Genomic DNA, 20534 nt, shown 5'->3' with positions numbered 1-20534 from the left:
CAAAAGTCCTCTTCAAACCACAGGCAGCAAGGATGTAATAGTTTGCTCCCAGTCAGCTGGTCAGTGTTTAGAGAGGGCACTTGATCAGCACAATTCCATGCAGCCTTCTTCTTGGGCTCTAACGGGCAATTTAAGTGGCAACCAACTCCAAAATGATCCTTCGGGTGGTTGTTCCTAGCACAAGCTTCAACTCCTTTACCAAGATGTCTAAACATGGGTTAAACTGTTGTAAAGACTCCACCCTGACCACCTTTCAGGTTCCTTAGCACCTAAAATATCCAGGAAAAATTGATGTCCACTTTGTCAATCAAAGCAGATTGCACAGTGCACTGGGAAAAATATCAAACTTACTGGTCTGCAGTGGGACTCCTGGGCTGGATATAATCGGGCACGAGAGATTGTAAGAAATAGGCCCATTCGGCCCATCAAGCCTGCTCTGCCATTCAATAAGATTATGGCTGATCTGATTGTGGCCATAACTCTGATTTCCTGCCAGCCTCCTATAATCCTTGACTCCCTAGTAGATCAGAAATCTGTCTAACTCAAACTTGAATATATTCAATGGCCAAGCCTCAACTGCTCTTTTTTTATTCATTCACGGGATGTGGACGTTGCTGGCTGGGCCAACATTTATTGCCCATCCCTAGTTGCCCTTGAGAAGGTGGTGGTGAACGCTGCAGTCCATGTGGTGTTGGTACACCCACAGTGCTGTTAGGGAGGGAGTTCCAGGACTTTGGCCCAGCAACAGTGATGGAACGGCGATATATTTCCAAGTTAGGATGGTGTGTGGCTTGGAGGGGAACTTCCAGGAGGTGGTGTTCCCATTTATCTGCTGCCCTTATCCTTCTAGATGGTAACGGTCATGGGTTTGGAAGGTGCTGCCTAAGGAGCCTTGGTGAGTTTCTGCAGTGCATCTTGTAGATGGTACACACTGCTGCTACTGTGCGTCAGTGGTGGAGGGAGTGAATGTTTGTGAAAGGGGTGCCGATCAGGTGGACTGCTTTGTCCTGAACGGTGTCAAGCTTCTTGAGTGTTATTGGAGCTGTACTCATCCAGGCAAGTGGGGAATATTCCATCACACTCCTGACTTGTGCGTTGTAGGTGGTGGAGTCAGGAGGTGAATTACTCGTCGCACAACTCCTAGCCTCTGGCCTGCTCTTGTAGCCACAGTATTTATATGGCTAGTCCAGTTCAGTTTCTGGTCAATGGTAACCCCCAGGATGTTGATAGTGGGGGATTCAGTGATGGCAATACCATTGGATGTCAAAGGGTGATGGCTGGGTTCTCTCCGTTGGAGATGGTCATTGTCTGGCACTTGTGTGACGTGAATGTTACTTGCAACATGTCAGCCCAAGCCTGGATATTGTCCACGTTTTGTTGCATTTGGACATGGACTGCTTCAGTATCTGTGGAGTCAAGAATGGTGCTGAACATTGTGCAATCATCAGTGAACATCCCCACTTCTGACCTTATAATGGAAGGAAGGTCATTGATGAAGCAGCTAAAGATGGTTGAGCCTAGGACACTACCCTGAGGAACTCCTGCATTGATGTCCTGGGACTGAGATGATTGCCCTCCAACAATCACAACCATCTTCCTTTGTGTTATGTATGATACTAACCAACGGAGAGTTTTCCCCTCGATTCCCATTGACTCCAGTTTTGCTAGGGCTCCTTGATGCCACACTTGGTCAAATGCTGCCTTGATGTCAAGGGCAGTCACTCTCACCTCACCTTGGGAGTTCAGCTCTTTTGTCCACGTTTGAACCAAGGCTGTAATTAGGTCAGAAGCTGAGTGACCCTGGCAGAACTGAAACTGAGCACCAATGAGCAGGTTATCGCTGAGTAAATGCCGCTTGATAGCATTGTTGATGACCCCTTTCATCACTTTACTGTTGATCGAGAGTTGACTGATGGGGCGGTAATTGGCCGTGTTGGATTTGTCCTGCTTTTTGTGTACAGGACATACCTGGGCAATTTACCACATTGCCAAGTAGATGCCAGTGTTGTAGCTGTACTGGAACAGCTTGGCTGGGGGTGCAGCAAGTTCTGGAGCACAAGTCTTCAGCACTATTGCCGGAATATTGGCAGATCCCATAACCTTTGCAGTATCCAGTGCCTTCAGCTTTTTCTTGATATCATGTGGAGTGAATCTAATTGTCTGAAGACTGGCAACTGTGATGCTGGGGACCTCCAGAGAAGGCCGAGATGGATCATCCACTTGCCACTTCTGGCTGAAGATTGCTGCAAATGCTTCATCCTTCATCATTGAGGATGAGGATATTTGTGGAGCCTCCTCCTCCAGTGAGTTGTTTAATTATCCACCACCATTCACGACTGGATGTGGCAGGACTGCAGAGCTTAGATCTGATCCTTTGGTTGTGGAATTAACTCTGTCTATTGCTTGCTTCTTATGCTGTTTGGCACACAGGTGGTCCTGTGTTGTAGCTTCACCAGGTTGATACCTCTTAGGTAAGCCTGGTGCTGCTCCTGGCATGCCCTCCTGCACTCTTTATTGAACCAGGGTTGACCCCCTGGCTTGGTGGTAATGGTAGAGTGGGGGATATGCTGGGCTATGAGGCTACAGCTTGTGGTTGAGTACAATTCTGCTGTTGCCGATGGCCCACTACCCCTCATGGATGCCCAGTCTTGAGTTGCTCGATCTGTTTGAAACCTATCCCATTTAGCACTGTGGTAGTGCCACACAACACGATACAGGGGATCCTCAATGTGGAGACGGGACTTCGTCTCCACAAGGACTGTGAGGTGGTCACTCCGACCAATACTGTCATGGACAGATGCATCTGCGGCAGGCAGGCTGGTGATGATGAGGTCAAGTATGTTTTTCCCTCTTTTTGGTTCCTTCACCACCTGCCCCAGACCCAGTCTTGCAGTTATGTCCTTTAGGACTCGGCCTGTGGTGGTGCTATTGAGCCACTCTTGGTGATAGACATTGAAGACCCACACCCAGAGTACATCTGAACACTTGCCACCCTCAGTGCTTCCTACCGAGTGATGTTCAACATGGAGGAGCACTGATTCATCAGCTGAGGAGGTGGCATGTGGTAATCAGCAGGAAGTTTCCTTACCCATGTTGGGCCTGATGGAGTTGATGTTGAGGACTCCCAGGGCAACTGTATTCCACTGTGCCGCCACCTCTGCTCGGTCTGTCCTGCTGTGGGACAGGACATACTCAGGGATGTTGAGATGTTGATGGTGGTGCCTGGGACATAATCTGTAAGGTATGACTCCATGACTGTTGGATAAGGATGACTGTTGCTTGAATTGGCAATGGTCATCAATTCCAGATTTTTATTGCATTCAAATTCCACTACCTGCCATGGTTGGACTCGAACCCAGGTCCCCAGAGTATTACCCTGGATATCTGGATTACCAGTCCAGTGACAATACCTCCATGCCACTGCCTCCTCTTTATTCTCTACTATTAACTCCCCATTGTCACTCTCTAGAGGACCAACACTCACTTTACTTGCTCTTTTCCTTTTTAACTACCTGTAGAAACTGTTGATATCCATTTTTGCATTTCTAGCTAGCTTCCTCTCATGCTCTAATTTCTTTCTCCTTATTAGCCTTTTGTCATTCTCTGCTGTTCTTTATATTCTGACCAGTCATCTGACCTGCCACTCATCTTTGTGGAGTTGTATGCTTTTTCCTTAAGTTTGATGCTTTCCTTAACTTCTTTAGTTAACCACAGATGATGGGTCCTCTCGTTAGAATTTTTCTTTATAGGTGGAATATGCTTATTCTGAGTATTCTGAAATATCCCCTTGAATGTCTGCCACTGCTTCTCTATTGACCTATCCCTAGCTTAGTATCCCAGTTCACTTCAGCTAACTCAGCTTTCATACCCATATAGTTGCCTTTATTTAAGTTTAAAATACTAGTCTTAGACCCACTCTTCTCCTTTCAAACCGGATGTAAAATTCAATCATATTGTGATCACTGCTACCAAGGGGTGCTTTTACTCTGAGGTCATTAATTAACCCTGCCACATTACACAATACCAAGTCTAATATAACCTGCTCTCTGGTTTGTTCCAGAACGTGCTTCTCTAAAAAAAACTATCCCAAAAGCGTTCTGCTTCTTAATTTGGTACCTAGCTTCTCATACTGACTATGCAGAATCTCTTTCCATGCCCTGCCTGTGTCATTGGTACCTACATGGACCACGACAACTGGATCCTCCCCCTCCCACTGTAAGTTTCTCTCCAGCCCTGTGCAGATGTCCTGAGCCCTGGCACTGGGCAGGCCACACAGCCTTTTAGACTCTCGCTCTTTGCTGCAGAGAACACTGTCATTCCCCCTCTCTATTCTGTCCCCTACTACCACTACATACTATCCCCTACTACCACTACATTCTTGTTTGCTCCCCCAGCTTAATCAGCTTCCTGTACCATGGTGCTATGGCCAGCCTGCTCATCCACCTTGCAGACCTTGCTTTCACCCACACAGGTTGTGAGCACCTCAAACCTGTTTGACAATTGCAAAGCCTGAGGCTCCTCCACTACTGTCTGCACAGTCCTATCATCTGCCTCACTCATGGTCACATCCTCCTGTCCCTCATTGCTGACCAAAACGAACGACCCAATTCTAAAAAGAGTCTTCTGGAAAAAAGTGTTCAGGTATTTCTCCCCCTCCCTTATGTTGTGCAGTGTCTGCAGTTCAGCTTCCAGATCAATAACCCTGAACCAGAATTCCTCAAGCTGCTTGCACTTTCTTCAGACATGTTTGTCATGGATCGCCTTAGCGTCCAAAATACCCACGTTCCACAGCTGCAACATAACACCTGATCAGCCAGTTACTTATGTTATTTGGTTAACTTAATTTAATTACTCACTTTATTAATTTAGAATAATTCCCGTGTATATTACACCTCTTTCCCCCATGCACCAAATTCCCACATGAACCTAATTTGTTACTCACTCATTCCCCTTCTCACTCCTGCTTGATTGCTGATCTCCTCACATGCCCCTTACTGATTAGAGGTTTAGTCACCCCAGATTGCACCCAGCCTGAGGCATAGGAACAAGTTATTTCTCCTTTTGTTCATAGCTGCCATTAGCGTGATCAAAAGAGTAGAAAGGGGAAACCTGTTCCCATTTGTTGATGGATCGAGAACAAGAGGGTACAGGTTTAAGGTAACTGTCAAAAGGAACAATGGCAACATGAGGGAAAACTTTTCCATGCAGCAAGTTTGGATCTGGAATGCACTGCCTGAGTGTGGTGGAGACAAGTTTAATCAAGGCATTCAAAAAGGAATTGGATTATTATCTGAAAAGAATGAATGTGCAGGGCTACAGGGAGAAGGTGGGGGAATGGCACTAGATAAGTTGCTCCTATGGAGAGCCAGCACAGACCAGTGGGAAGAATGGCCTCCTTCTGTGCTGTAAGAATTCTATGATTCTATGCTTCTGTGAAAAGAAGAGAACAGAGAGGAATACCTCCTACCATATACCCCTCTCTTACTGAATGATATATTGAAGCATAGGAGCCCCATACTCCAACTCCCTGTAATTAAATTATTGCCCTCCTACAACTTTCTGGATTGGGATCAGTGGCTGACAGACCTCACTTGTTGAAATCTAATTACTCCGGTAAAATATTTTGTTCTTCTGGGAGCCCATCAATGTGCCCTCCATGCCCTGAAAGTTCTGCAGCATCATGGCTGGGTGAATGAATTTCCTTAGGTCACAGAGTTTGAATATTTGATGCATTAGGTGATGAAGAAAGAGGAAATGAGCCACAGGAGACGGAAATTACCACGAGACGCTCCAATTAAAGGCAATTCGGAGAGAGCAGTAAACAGCTGAGATGTTTCACTGAGGCACTCAGTTCTACTTGGATCTGAAATTTACAAATAATAAAATATCATTTGCATGGTTGAATGACACAGCTATGGGCTCAGAGACTAATAATTGGGTTATTTCTGGATACGATTTGATAGACAACAGAATGAGATTTCCTCTTTCCCCCTGTATTTATATGTCTTTATATTTTTATCAAATTTATTTTGGTTTGATAAAAACATAATAGCAAGGCTTTCTCAGTAGTTGTATGGCTGAATATAACATGTAATGTGCTATGGAGTAGTATAAACCACAATGGCCCCTGGGTCCATCCTTGCCTTAATTCCGAATTAAATAATCTCAGCCAGGGCAGCGTTGAAAGCACTTTGATAGATCTCTGTGTCATTAGTTAATGGGGGAAACAGCAACCAGTGCTCCTGCTCCTGATTACTGTGTAGCCGTTTAGGGGGGAAAGTGGGTGCACCATGCTGACATCAGGCGGACAAGACTGTACTGAGCTGTGATGTAGCCAATGTCCAAATACCCCATTGCTAACTAATGCCTAGATTCAAATGTAAAGAGTGGCCATTGTAGGTGAAGCTCTGGTACCTGTGGAACTGTTCAGAGCTATCGACTTTCTGTGTTAACGTGTGAAATAAGCAGTTCTGTGAGTGTCCTTGTGCTAGATGGCCCCAGTTATGCCTTTGCTCTGCATCAATGATAGGACTCCTCATCAGTCACATCCTTAGAAGGTAATCCTTATCTGACTCTGACTACTGACTCTGTTTAGAGGAGCATAGACCTATGAGAGATGTGACTGGTTCAGAATGATAGCATCATTGTGGCTTCCTGGCTATCTTGCACAGACTTGCTACATACCAGCTGAACCCCAATGGAGTGAAATCTCTTTCCATTAACTAAAACAGCTGGCTGACCTGAGAGTGCCTTGATAGTCATTTGTGTGCAGACTGTGACTTCTTGTACCTGTGGGAATCCATCCACTGCAGCGAAAAACGAGAACCTTCTGCTTCTGGCTGTCGTCATCAATAGCAAAGTGGATGTAAGTGGCTGCCCTGGCAAGCATGGCAGCGGGCACTTATGGGCAGCAGATTGTGAAGTCCTGTGGATGTCACCAGCAAATTCCTGAAAGGAGCTGGAAGCGAAGAAATTCCGGGGTTGTGGGAACCTTGACGACCACAGGCAATACATGATCACCCGGTCCACATGAAGGAAGTCTTGTGCCACGAGGCTGCAGATGTCAGCGATGAGTTACTGGTAAAGCCTGAGGCTCCGTCATCAACAAAGCTGATCTTCTGCCATTATAGCCTGTGCTTTCGGGTATCACATCCTTCGAGCTGGATCTCCCTGTCCATCCCCTCTGTCCTGTGGAGTAACATGTGGCTGAGGAGAAGGCAGCTGCTGCTGTTACTGTTGCTGCATGTCTTGTTCCAAGCTTGAGCTTCATAAGCTGCTCCCATTCTGCAGTGAAAGCTGGCAGCAGAGAAATGCAGATCAAGGGGAAGAACATCCAAAATAAGTGAAGTGACTGAAAATGTTGGACTCACCGATAAAGTTGTGAACACACGCTGTCAGAAGAAGCTCTATGAGCACAAGCTTTTCACATAGGCAGGGAAAGCAGCTGCGCAGTTTCAGTCTTTAAAGGCTTTACAGCCTGTCACTACCATAAAGCAACGAATCCTCACTGTGCCCTTGCCTTGTTGATGCAGGCACATTTCACACAGCTCAGGAAACCATTGGCTGTTAAAGCCAGGATGCTGGGTTGCCACTTAGTGACCTGTCATCACGGGGGTTTCCTGCGCACCTCTGAAAGCACCAATTAAAAACTAGACGCCAACAGGTTCATCTTGAGTTTCTGACTTGCCAACATTTTTGGGGGGGTTTAACCCCCACCTGCACCCAAACCACACCCATTTCTCAGTTTAAATTCTGCCCGGTTAGCCAAAACAAAGCGAAGGAGGCTTTCTGTTCAATCCTTGCGCATTGCAAATGGATCAAATTTCTGGTGAAAGCACTATCAGATAGTAAAACTTATGGGAGTAGCTCAAGATGCTGGGTTTGATTTTTAACTTGTTACTCAGTTGTAAAACTGGTGCCTTAGATTGTTTTCCCGTTATGGAAACAGCCCAATTTTCATTGGCTCTGACAATCAGGAGTGATGTAAAGCAAGCTGCTGATTCACTATCACCTGTTTTACACTGGGCAGAATTTTCCATGCCTGCTGGCGTCAGGCATGTTCAGTGGAGTGAGCGGACAGTATGGCGAGAAGGCCAGAAATCGGTTTCACAACGTTGTGAAACTAGTTTGCGATCGTCCGCTCAGCCCGTCGATGGTGGGCTGCGTTTGCCACCATTGGACACAGGAACCTCATTGTAATATATCTGCATATTATTAGAAGAGCAGCTGGCCGGAATCATCCTCCCTGCTGGATCATCTGCCCACGTCAGCGTGATTGCACACTGGCGTGTTTTACAACGGCATAATAAGGCATACACATGGCGGGCTGCACTTCGAGGGGGACTCAGAGGTAAGTGCACAGTAATGTTGCACAGCGCTCGCCTGGGTCACCTGTTGGACTTCAAAGTTGAGGCACATTGGAGGGGGGTGGGGCAAGGGCTGCCCTGCAGTTGATGGTAGTGCACAAGCACGTGAGGAGTCAGTGGGAGGGAAGCAGCCATGTTTTAGGGAAACTTTGTATAAAGTGACTATTCCTCCACAGCTGAGACAGTTCAGACGCAGCCACATTAACATGATTGGAGTCGGGTCTCTAGCTCATCTGCCCACTCAAGCAATACAGAGGCATGAAGGTGCCACCAAGCGCTCCAGAGTTTTACACCCCTCGGGCACAGACTGCAAACTAATGAGCGTTTTAGTGGACTGCAGAACATTTGGATGACTGAGCACATTGTACAATTTCCTTGCTAAAGCTGGCGGTGAAGCAGTCACTGGTGGAGGCACTCACAGCCCCTTGCAATGTCATCACCCCGGTTTAGACCAGTTTCCCCCATGGTTCAAGCTAACAGTGCAGCCTTGCAGTGCGGGTTAGGAGAATGCCTGCGCCTGAGCTGAGAGCACAGCATGCAGTCCAGGGGGTGAAGCTGCTGCCAGTCGGTCAGGTAGAATGGGTGGAGGTGGGTGGGGTTTCGGGCAGCCATGCAGCGCGTTTAACTCTGGCCACCCAAATGGTGGCCAGCACTCTCCGGGATGTGTTAAGACTTAAGGTTTAAACAAGAGAGGTTCTTAGTACACCCAAGCTAACCCACGCATCTCTCTCTTTCTCCCTGCAGGAGGAGTACATCAGGAGCATGGAGCCTGGTGAGCTAGCTGTATGCCTCATGGTGTACAGAGAGCGGAGACGATGGAGAAGAGAGCGACGGAAGCACTTGGCTGTGCAGAGGGAGGAGCAGCGAGAAGAGCCACAGCGAGCCGTCATTGGTCGGCATCTAGGTAGACCCAGGGTCTGTAGACACCGCCTTTCACTCCTGCAGATGACCGACAACCAGTGTCGCCAAAGACTGCGCATGTCTAGGGCACTGGTTGGTCACATCTGCCAGCTACTGCAGGATTTGGTGCCATGGGGACATGGAGGGCATCCACTGCCAGTGGCAATGAAAGTGACAGTGGCATTCAGTTTTTATGCCAATGTCCCCTTTCAGGACTCCACAGGTGAGATCTGTGCGATCTCACAAGCCTTCGCACACAAATGCATCCATGAGGTCACAGATGCCATCTTCGCGAGGGCACACAGCTTTGAGCATTTTGTGCATTTTGCCCGGGACCAAGAGAGCCAGGAAACAAGAGCGACTGGATTTGCCCAGATCTCAGGTTTCCCACAGGTGCAGGGTGCCATCGACTGCACTCACGTCATGATGATCTCCGTTGCAACAAGGGGTCAACTACATCAACCGCAGGGGATTCCATTCGCTGAAGGTGCAGCTGGTGTGCGACCATCACGAACACATCCCGCAGGTCTGCGCATAGCTTCCATGGTGTCCACAACTCCTACATTCTCAGTCGGTCACAGATCCCTGACGTCTTCCAGAGTCCACAGAAGCTGCAGGGATGGCTCCTTGGGGACAGGGGCTACCCACAGAGGACATGGCTGATGACACCCGTGTGGTGGCCTCAGACTGCAGTAGAGCTAAGGTATAATGAGGCTCATGCTGCAAGCCATAACTTGGTGGAGCAAACCATCGGGATGCTGAAAATGAGGTTCCGGTGCCTGGACCGGCGTGATGGAGACCTGCAATACAGTCCGCAGAGGGTGTCACATATCATCGTTGCCTGCTATGCCATTTACAACCTGGTGCTGCAACAGGGAGAGGAGCTGGCTGAGGAGGAGCTGGAGGTCTCCTCGGATTAAGAAGACGTCGACGGCGATGAGGGTGAGGAGGTCCTTGAAGATGACAACAATGAGGCCCTCGCACTGGCTAGACAAGGCAGGCGTGCTCGGGAGGCCCTCATTGCTGCTACATTTGTGGAGGATGATGACGACATGCAGTGAGGAGATACCATAGATCTTCACATTGCATCTATGAACATTTGACTCCAGCCTGGCTTATGGCAGTGTACATTCCCTCTGTGAGAATGCTCCTGAGATGGAGATGCAATGGAGGCCCTAATAGTCACTTGATTCCAGGAGGATAATGACAACATGCAGTGAGGACACTCCATAGATCTTGACAGAGACTCTGAAAATGTCTGACTCTGTCTGGCCGAGGGCAGCTCGCTTGCCCTCTGTGATCAGGATCATAACACGGAGACGCAGCCATAAAACTTTAAATGTACTTGATCCTTTGTCCACCTTCAGTACCTGACCCCTTCAGGAGCACAGTGTCACTGGTCACAGATGCTGAGGAGATGGGGGCCAGCCCACCTTAAAGGTGTTGAGAGCACACAGAGAAAATGACAAAACTCTATGACGCCTGCCCACAACATTCTGGCAGCAATGACAAGCACCGTCAAGGTGCTGGTATCAGTAATGTGTCCAGGGAGTGTGAGGCCGGACCATCACTTTGGTCTGAAGGTTGCCAAAGCACAGGGAAGAGGCCCTGGACTGAGACACCTGCCTTTATCTTGTGCAGAAAGGTTTCACATCTGATTGACACAAACACTGCTCATCAGAACAAGGAGCCAAAGGTAGGGAGACATTCTTGGGAGTTTATTGACAATAGTGAACATTATGTACAGGTGATTAACACCTGTGCCCAGGCTGTGCAACTACATCTTCTTAACTTTCTTAACTCTGCTACTACGTCTTGGTGCTCCCCGGACATCCCCGATGGAGGTGGAGGCAGCCTGCTGACTGTGACGCCCTGTCTGTGATGACTTTGGCGGGTGTCCTCTGGATGGCTGAGACCTTGAAGGCCCCGGCCTGCTTTCGGGGTCCTGCTGTGTGGCAGTGGCACCCTCCTCGGCCTGTGAAGCTGGAGCTGCTGAGGTCACAGGAAGAGAGGATTCAGATAGGCCGGACACTCCCAGAGTCACCTGGATGGGTGGCCCTGGGCGGGTACATCTACTGATCCTCCACCCTGGGGGTGCCCAAGGACCCCTGGCTGACTCCTTGAGGAGAAGGGGTTGCTGGAGTGAGATCGGGCTGCCCCGCACCCCTCTCGCGTACAGACTGTTGGAGGCCAACAATGGCATCGGTGATGGAGGTTAGCCCGCGCAGCAGTGCATGAGTGACATCCTGGACCAAGGTCTCCATGGAGGCCGCCATCCTGCCAGTGTTGGCCTGGGTGCGTTGGCATGCCGGAGCTATCACCTCAGCCTGAAGGTGGACAGACTCCTCCATCGTGCTTTGCAATCTAAGGAGTACAGCAGATATCCCTTCCTGATGTTTCCAAGCTTGCCTTTGCAGCTCCAGCAACTGTGACATGACCAAGTCCAGAGGCTCATCATCTGACTTGGACTCAGCAAATTTCTGGCCTCCAGCAGTCCTCTGCCAGAAACCTGGGAAATCGCTGCCGCTGCCTGTAGTGGATCAGACAGTGCAATTTGCTCACCAGATTGTGATCCTGTGTCTATTCTAAAGCTAGATCTCACCAAGGTGTGTGTCTCCGCGCTGGTGGAGGGTGTGAGTGAGGCTGTGATGCGTCTTCAGGGAGGGTTTCAGCGGATTCCTCATCTGAGCTTCCCTCAGGGCTTGATTGGAGGCCTTGGGTTGTGGGCTCTCTTGGCGGAAGAAAGGACAGATAGTTAGTGCATGGCATTGGCCTGTGAAACAGGACACGTCACACATGGCATGGTTGTCTGATGGATGTTGCACTGCTGGATCCTCACTTGGTAGAGCAGCGCCGACCTCACCGTCAGCACAGGACCAGTTCAGATCCTCACCAGCCAGCTGGATGGCCCTGTTTTCAAAGTCTGTGAGGACCTTGATTTCAGGCATTCCTCCACCAGTTTGCGACCTCTCCCTCATGTTGTGTGCCAGCTTGTCCTGCATGAATAGATGGAGAGAGTGTAAGCAGGACACCTGCCAGGCCAGATGATAAGTATGCCTGACATGTGTGGGTGGTGAGTGGTCCCACGGGCGGGATGAGGACAATGAAGGTGTGTGTGAGAGAGTGAATGATGATGTCCCTTGAACTGGCAGTGAGTGAGGGCCCTGTGGATGTGTGATGGGTTTGTGAATGTGAGTTGAGAGTGAGAAGAGTGACTTACCCTGGCGGAACGGAGGAGATCATTCACCCTCTTTTGGCACTGGGTGGCTGTCCTCTTTTGCAGGGCATTGATGCTGACCACCACTGCCACCACCTCCCAAGCCGTATTGGTGATGCTGCTGTCCCTCCTGTGGCCAGACCGGGTTGAGGACATCACGGCGGGCCTCCACTTCGGCCAAAAGGTGCTCAAGGGATGCATCATTGAACCTGGGGACTGCAGTCTCTTTGCCTTTTGGGGCCATCCTGTCTTCTGTGCAGGAGTTCTGTGCGGGAGTCCTGAGCTGGAAGGACTGAGAGGTGTGTGTGTGGCTGCGTTTTAAATGTGGTGCCCGGCGTGATGAAGCAGTGAGGTAATGGAGTGGCGGGTGAATGAGAGCCCGCCCGCCATGGAAACGGCATGTTTCCCGTGAATGCATGATTTATGTGGCGGGTTTGAGACAGTACGGCGTGAGAAGCTGCCATTGTGGCTGGCGGGTAAAACGCCGTTTTTCCCCGCCCACTACCCCACATAGTGCAAATCTGGGACGATTCTGCCCATTGCCTCACAAAGTCAAAATCTACCCCTACCTTCTGAAGTTGAAAATGACCCCCCACCTTGCTGAATGCATAAAATATCTACAAAAATGTATTAAAACCCACAAATTAATTTTAAATGAAAGAGTTAAGAACTGATCCAGCAGAATAACCTAAAGCAAGGAATCCAGGTCTTCAGGGGAGGAAAGAAAATACACACCAGGACATAATTTAAAAGGTTTTACAGCGCATCAGCTGTCACAGCCACATGCAGGTATAATTAAAAGGACTAGTCGATGCTGCTTTCTTGAATATTTTATATTTTTGTACAGTCCAGAGAGTTAATTAATCTCCAAGCAGTTGTATAATAAGGCAGAGTTGCAAACAGTGAATGCTGGAATGGAAAACTAGGGCAGATTTTATGTTCAGAGACTGGAATCATGCCCCTTCAATGCTATGTATTTTCATTAATGTGAATGTTGCAATTCTCCTGTTGCATGTAGCAGTTTGTCAGGTGATCCCGTCTGCTGTTAGCTGGAACGGGCCCTTGCTGTGTTAACCCAAGTGAAATTATAATTATTTACCACTAAAAGGGGCTATTCACAGTGGTAGAGAATGGGAAGGGAAGTGATGTTCCAAAAGGATCGGTGCTAGCACTGCTGTTGTTCACAATTTACATTCACAATTTGGACTTTGGAACCAAAAGTACAATTTCTAAATTCGCAAATGACACCAAATTCTGGGAGGGGATGGTGAATACTGAGCAGGAGTGCAATAAATTACAGGAGGTCATTAATAAACGTTAAAAAAAAAAATTCTTTTGCGTTATCAACAGTCACAGATTGTAACTCTTTTGAGTATAATCACAGTTCTTGGTTTCCGGGAGTGGGACATGAACCCACAACCTTCTGATTCAAAGGTGAGGGTGCTATGGACTGAGCCACAGCTGATACCTCTTAATAAACGTTAAAGTTGGCAAATTATTGGCAATTATTAATTAGCTAATTAATTAATTAGAATACCTCGTGCAGTTTTGGTTGCCATACTAAAGAACGGATATAGAGGCACTGGAGAGGATGCAGAGATGATTTACAAGGATGATACCAGAAATGCATAGGTATACATATCAGAAAAGGATTGATGGGCTGGGTCTCTTCTCTCTTGAATAAAGAAGACTGAGGGGTGATTTAATAGAGGTCTTTAAAATTCTGAAAGGTTTTGATAGAGTGGATACAGAGAGAATGTTTCCTCTTATGGGGGAGAGCAGAACTAGAGGTTGTTAATATAAGTTAGTCACCAAGGAATCCAATGGGGCATTCAGGAGAAACATATTTACCCAAAGAGTGTTGAGAATGTGGAACTCACTGCCACAGTGAAAGGTTGAAGTGAATAGGATTGATGCATTTAAGGGGAAGCTTGACAAACACATGAGGGAGAAGGGAATAGAGGATTACAATGGTAGATTTGGATGAGGGAAGATAGGAGGAGGCTCGAGTGGATCATGCACAGGTTTGGCCAAATGAACTGCTTCTGTGCCATCTATCTTCTGTAATCTTATGATACAGATGTATTAGTGTAGTGTTCTTCACCACAAGGAGTCAGAAATGAACCTGAGTTAGCATAATGTCATGACCACGAATCCTGTCCCTGAATCGCTTATGAACATATTGAACTTTTAAGTAGGATGTGTGTTTCTTTTAAAAAAGGGCATACAAGCAAAGCTAGCTGAGGCTGTAAGGTAACCACGTGCTGGAAAATTCCTATGTGGATTACTTGACCAGCTACTTCAGAGAGAACGGAATATCGCACCTAAAAGGTGTGACATGGCTGGCCTACTTCATTCAGAGGCACTTCAAAGGGAAAGATACAAACTGAACTGTAATCTCCTGTGGTTGTGGAGATAATAGAAAATGATTACCATCTCGGCCGAAACCACCTCCTGTTGAGTTATATCCCAGACTGTGAACATAAACTGAGCTGAAAAGAAAGCAGATCTGGGTGAAAGATATGTTTGTCTTTTCCCTTCCAGGAATATACAAGGAAAGGCATTTTTAAAATCCAACTGCTACCCTAGTTCTGTGTGCTAGTCTGATGTTCTTACTGGTATGCGTGTGCTGTGAAGGTCACAGCTGAAGAATACCAACTGGTCATCCCTGCACTTACATGTTAAAAAAAAGCTCTTTTTCTCTCTGATTGCTGGAAGCAAGTCTCAAGTCAGCAAAGCCACATTCGAAAAGGAAACAGGACAACTCCTTTCAGCTAACCTGCAGAACCAAGAATCTCCAACCCAACTGCTCAACTGCCAAAGTCAGCGCTACTGGAATCACCCTCAACTTAACGGCCACAACCTTCACCATCTACTCCTCACAGACAAGCCAGAGGACTGATTTGTATATCTTTTTTTCAACTTTTATTTTTGGACTCAATTTCTCATTTCTAATCTGTCTGTACGAGTGTTGCATTTTTATTATTTTTCTTCATGTTTAGTAACCAATAAACTCACTGTTTCTTTGACTCAAGGCAGCCTGGTTAAATTGGCTCCTTTTAAAACATAAACACATTTGGACTGGGAAAACGTATCCATGAGGGAAATGATCCTTTTTAAATTAACCTTGTTGCTACCAACCGAGGGGGTTGAATAAAGAAGGTGAACCAGTTCATCCCCCCTCACCGGGGAGCATAACAATTTTGAGGAGCCTCTTCTAGGATCATAACAAATTGGGGGTGCCTCACCTTGTATCCGCTCATAACAACAATGATGACTGAATGTTTTTACTCATCAAAATTGACTTTCTAGCTGCATGGTCATACTCAGATGTGTTCAACTTCAATCCTTTCAGGCTTTTCTCGCTGCACCAAATTTAAAATAAATCCAGATTATTTTAAGAGGTCACGCAAAGAAAATCTGAATGTAATCTGGCGATGGCACAGTGGATTGGTATTACCCACATGTGGCGTAATGGAGGAACAGGTGACAGATTGGGCGGAATATTCCCAGCCCCGTGGAAGTGACTTTGGAGGAAGGGGGATGTGAAAATTTAGTCTGAGGCACTTCGGGTTCACCCCCCATCCCCCAGGATATTTTCCCAGAGGCAGACTTCCTTTGGCAGCGGCTGTGCAGCAGGCACTTAGCCAATTAGCCCTTAATTGTGGGCAGCAGTGGAATCTTATGGAAGGTGCCTGGATCCCATGCTTCCAGGAGCCCAGTGGGGCATCGGGGACCTAAGAGGGACATTGGAGGCTGTGGACATAGCACTATCAAGGAGTTGCAAGCATCCTGTTCTGGTATATTATGAACTTTCAGCCGATACTTTAAAATTTTGAACACAAACAAACTATTAAAATGGACACTGCAAATCATGTGACCTTTGGCATTTCAAGCTCCAGTCGGTCCTGAGTGTCAAGCAAATATCTAATTAAACATGGACATTCACTGTCATCAGGAGAATTCACACATTATCAACAAAGGAACCTTCCAGACTGATGTTGACTCAATGCCTATTCCGGAAACTAATTCAAAAGGATATTACCAGTTGAATGGGTCTTTCAAATACAAAGACACTAGCTGTCTCAAACTCTCAAGGTGTGAAATCCACAACGCAGGCTGTATAATTGACTTAACCACCCACCTTATTTGGAAAAGGTCTTTGAACTTGTGGATGTGACATGGTGAGGAAGACATACTTTCTGTTTGCTTCTAAAATAACAGAAAGAAGCTGTACTGCAGAGTCAGAGTTCTGTCAGAAATCTATTGAACCAGCTGCAAGTCATCTAAGCAGCCAAGGTAATAAACAGCAATACCTTGAAAGGGGAGAAGGCCATCCCCCCCAAAACTGTTCCAACTTCGAGTTCACCTGAGAAACAACTTCTTCGAAATTTGACTACAAGAAGCCTCACAGCTTCCTGAGAATTGTCTGCTTTACAAGGCCTTCACTTCAGTTAAAGCATCAACTCATCTAAGAAACTACAGGCCTGCCATGAAAGAGACTGAGACAAACATAAATTGTAATTGTATTGTTTTACCTTAATATTTATCTAATCTTTGCATGTGTGATTGTGTGTGTTAGATGCATGAATGAGACATCTTGTCTTTTTAACCATCTGGGACAAATGTATGATAATAAGTAATCTTCTTTATCTTAAAACTCACAAAAAGCTTGCTGCTGTCTTATGTAATCGGGACAGTCACTCTGAGGGTAAGAAAATGCCACACCACTTGCATAAAAATATATTGATCACGGGCAATAAAAAAGGACAACGTAAATTCTGTCAGTGACACAAGGCTTAACCGAGCACAGTCATGGCAAAAAGCACTTTAGTGCATGGATTTCGCCTCAGCAGTCAAGGCCCTAACTGTTCAGGCCCTTCATTTTTATTCAGCATTCCAAAGCTTTTTGCAAGTGCCTCCGTTTTGAGGCACTCTTGTACTTTGTGTCTGGTTAGCAACACCCACCTTTGTCAGTGGAGCTGCCATCTGGCCAGTCCTCCAGACCTTGGACCCCCTGCATCCATTTCCTGCTTGCATCCTTAATTGGTCAGTGAGTGAGGAGGCAGACTGTTAATTGAGCACCTCCTGTAACATTGCACTGCAAGGGTGCACGAAGACAAACGGGACCAGGACCATCAAGTGGGCCTGATGTCTGAATAATTTTAAAGTGGAGAATATTCTTCCCAATGCCTCACTTGATGAGTTGGATTTTCAATTTGCCACTCATGCATCAGGCTGGCATTGCAAATCCATCAGGTTTAGAAACTGCCCAATTTTCACTGATGTCAATGAAAATAAAAATCAGGTGGTTTCTATAATTGAAAATTTACCCCAGAAGATTGTGGGCTGTAAGTTCCACTCCAAGATTTACCTCTCAGTCCTTGGTCCAATAATTGGACAGTTATTTGCTTCAGAAACATTGCATGGCACCATCCTTACGCTGTCTAAGCTGAACAATAAAAATGTGTAATATACATAGAAAATGCTGGAAAAACTCAGCAGGTCTGGCAGCATCTGTGGAGAGAGAAACAAGAGTTAACGTTTCGAGTCCGTATGACTCTTCTTCAGAGCTAGAGAATAACAATGTGTAACATGGATAAGGAGTGATCAGACCAGGATAATTGATAAATCCCATCAAAGTATGATGATATTACTGTAAGCCTTTAAGACTTATATCCATTATCTTAAACCCCTAAAGCATTAGATGTGGAATATAGAAGCATAATCATGACATTTTTTTAAGATTTGAGGTCAAAAATTACTGGTGTTGATATTAGTAATGAGTGTAGTAGCGATCCACTGTCAGGTCTTTTGGTAGAGGTTTCAACCCATTTAAAATTAACTGGTAATGTCTGTGTCAAAACAGCCGACAGACAAATGAGACATCAAAGGCATTAAGCAGTGATCCATTAATATTGGCAATAGTAATTTCCAGACTATGTTGTCTTGTATTTGTTATGTTATTAAAAGAGAGCATATGTTTACAAGAGACAGCTAACTAATGTTTCTGAGGAGAGAAAGGACTGAGATAAATGAGAAGAAATGCAGGTTAAGTTGAGAAAAACATGGATGGGTTTGTGAGGTCTAATGCTTTATCCAGTTTTTAAAACAAAATACTTATACTCTTATGGATTTATCAGCTAATTGCTCTTGTAGGATTGGCTCTGTTCGCTGCTAATAATTCGAAACCTTTGCGAAGAACTTTTTGACAGTGGTGTGTGAGAGTGTCTGTGACATGGACTCTGTTATATATTCATAGGAAAGTATGAAGCGCTGAAGGCTGACATCATTCCATCCTTACTCATCCTGGTGAACGACCCAGTAAATAAAGTGCGGCTCAATGCCATCAAAAGCATCGCAACTGTGTCTGAAAGCCCAGAGGGTAGGAAACTGCTGCTGGACCACGTGGTACTCCTGCAGGAAAAGTTACATGACCCCAGTGAGGCAGTCAGAAAAGCGGCCAAGATCACCATTGACATCATCACCTGGAAACCCTAGCTGTGATGTTGAACATATAATAATGCTGCACTTTGGGCCTTTTGACCTGATAAACTCACATTCCTTTTCTAACCTTGCTTTCCCATTCTTACTTTCAATCATGTTCACACCATTTTCCATTTATAGTCATTTCTACCCCATTGTCTTGTTCTCATCAGTCTTCACAAGTTCTTAGTTTCGACAAAGGGTCACTGCCCTGAAACATTAACCCTGTTTCTATCTCTACAGATGCTGCCTGACCTACTGAGCGTGTCCAGCATTTTGTGTTTTTATTTCAAATTTCCAACATCCAATTTATTTTGCTCTTGTATTCGCCATTAGTCTTACTTTCCTGTTGTCTTTCATGGTGTTCTGTGGTTTCCTTATCTCACTCTGTCTATCTGCAATGCTGTAATGTATGGCTGCTATGAAGCTTCCGTCTTGTTAAACAGTGAAAGGCAGCAGCTTCAACTTGACGTTGTAGTTGGTTCAGGGTTGTCAAAACAATTTATTTTATTTGTTACCAGTAGCTAGTTGGTTAAACCTTTCTTTTTTTTAAATAAAGCTCTGTAATACTGCCTGGTCATTCTGCTTGCTCTTTTCTCAGGGTACTCTTTCATACTGTCTCCCACATGTCTTTTTGTCTGTCTTATTCTCTCATGCTTACACTCTTGCTCCTCTTCCTTCGGTCCTATTTCTCTTCTTTCATTGGGTCTGTGTGCGCTGAGCATAATGAATGTGACAATGTTCTGTGCAGTCATTTGACTTTCTGGTGGCTGGACACAGTTTGTTAAGTGGAAATAAACTGCAAATATCACTCAGGACTTGTATGGCCTTAAGTGTGTAATTTTCTTAATTACCTAATTATTATCACTGTCTCAATCAAATTAGTTTAAATCAGCGTGATTTTTTGGAAGAGATTGTTTAAATGAAAGGCTGTACCCATGTTAGATCAATAAAATGCTGGTACACAAGCCTGAAGCAAGAAGACACAGAGGAGTATTTCTGTGTCTTTATCTCACCTACAAGTTGAAGGTCATTAAAGCAGATAACCAGTGGGTGTAGCACAGGGTCGGTTGATCGCAGTGAGGACATTACAAGCAACCTGGGCTGGAAAAGGAAAAATCCTGATCTCTGCCAAAAGATGCCTATTGGAATGTGCATATATGTGTGAACATTGGCAAGAGCAGGATTGTGATCTGTTCTGGTCTCCTCCACAAGGTCAAATATTTGCTCATACTCAGTCATGGCCTAAAGAAGCCAAAATTCAATCAACTGATTTATGCAGGGGCCTGGAGGCACAAACCTCCAGGAGCACGGTCGGTTTACCACTACCCTTCACCAGGAAGAAAAAGAAATTAATGAAACTCTCTACATTTTACAGAATCAGCCCATTTCTCTGCTCAGCAGGTCAGTGTGTGTAAGGCTTGGGGCGGAATTGTCCCACCCCCGTTGATGGCGGGCGGGGGGTGGGGGCGGGAACAATATGGCGGGAAGACCAAAAATCAGTTTCACGTCGTCATGAAACCAGTTAGCTATCATCCACTCTGCCCATCGATGGCGGGCCGTCT

At 46.2% G+C, this 20534-nt stretch overlaps 1 protein-coding gene across 1 annotated transcript in view; it reads left to right on the top strand.

Moving 5' to 3' along the window:
* Positions 1 to 19787, top strand: part of LOC144687989 (radial spoke head 14 homolog) — a 55041-nt gene extending 35254 nt beyond the window's left edge. Inside the window, exon 4 of the mRNA XM_078554648.1 lies at positions 18746 to 19787. Within this exon, the coding sequence (XP_078410774.1) occupies positions 18746 to 18984 (239 nt within the window). The 3' untranslated portion in view covers positions 18985 to 19787. The remainder of the gene's footprint in view (positions 1 to 18745) is intronic.
* The last annotated feature ends 747 nt before the right edge of the window (positions 19788 to 20534 follow it).

Source organism: Cetorhinus maximus, chromosome 12, assembly GCF_964194155.1.
Source record: "Cetorhinus maximus chromosome 12, sCetMax3.hap1.1, whole genome shotgun sequence".
Lineage (NCBI taxonomy): Eukaryota > Metazoa > Chordata > Chondrichthyes > Lamniformes > Cetorhinidae > Cetorhinus > Cetorhinus maximus.
This window is presented reverse-complemented; position numbering and strand designations above follow the sequence as displayed.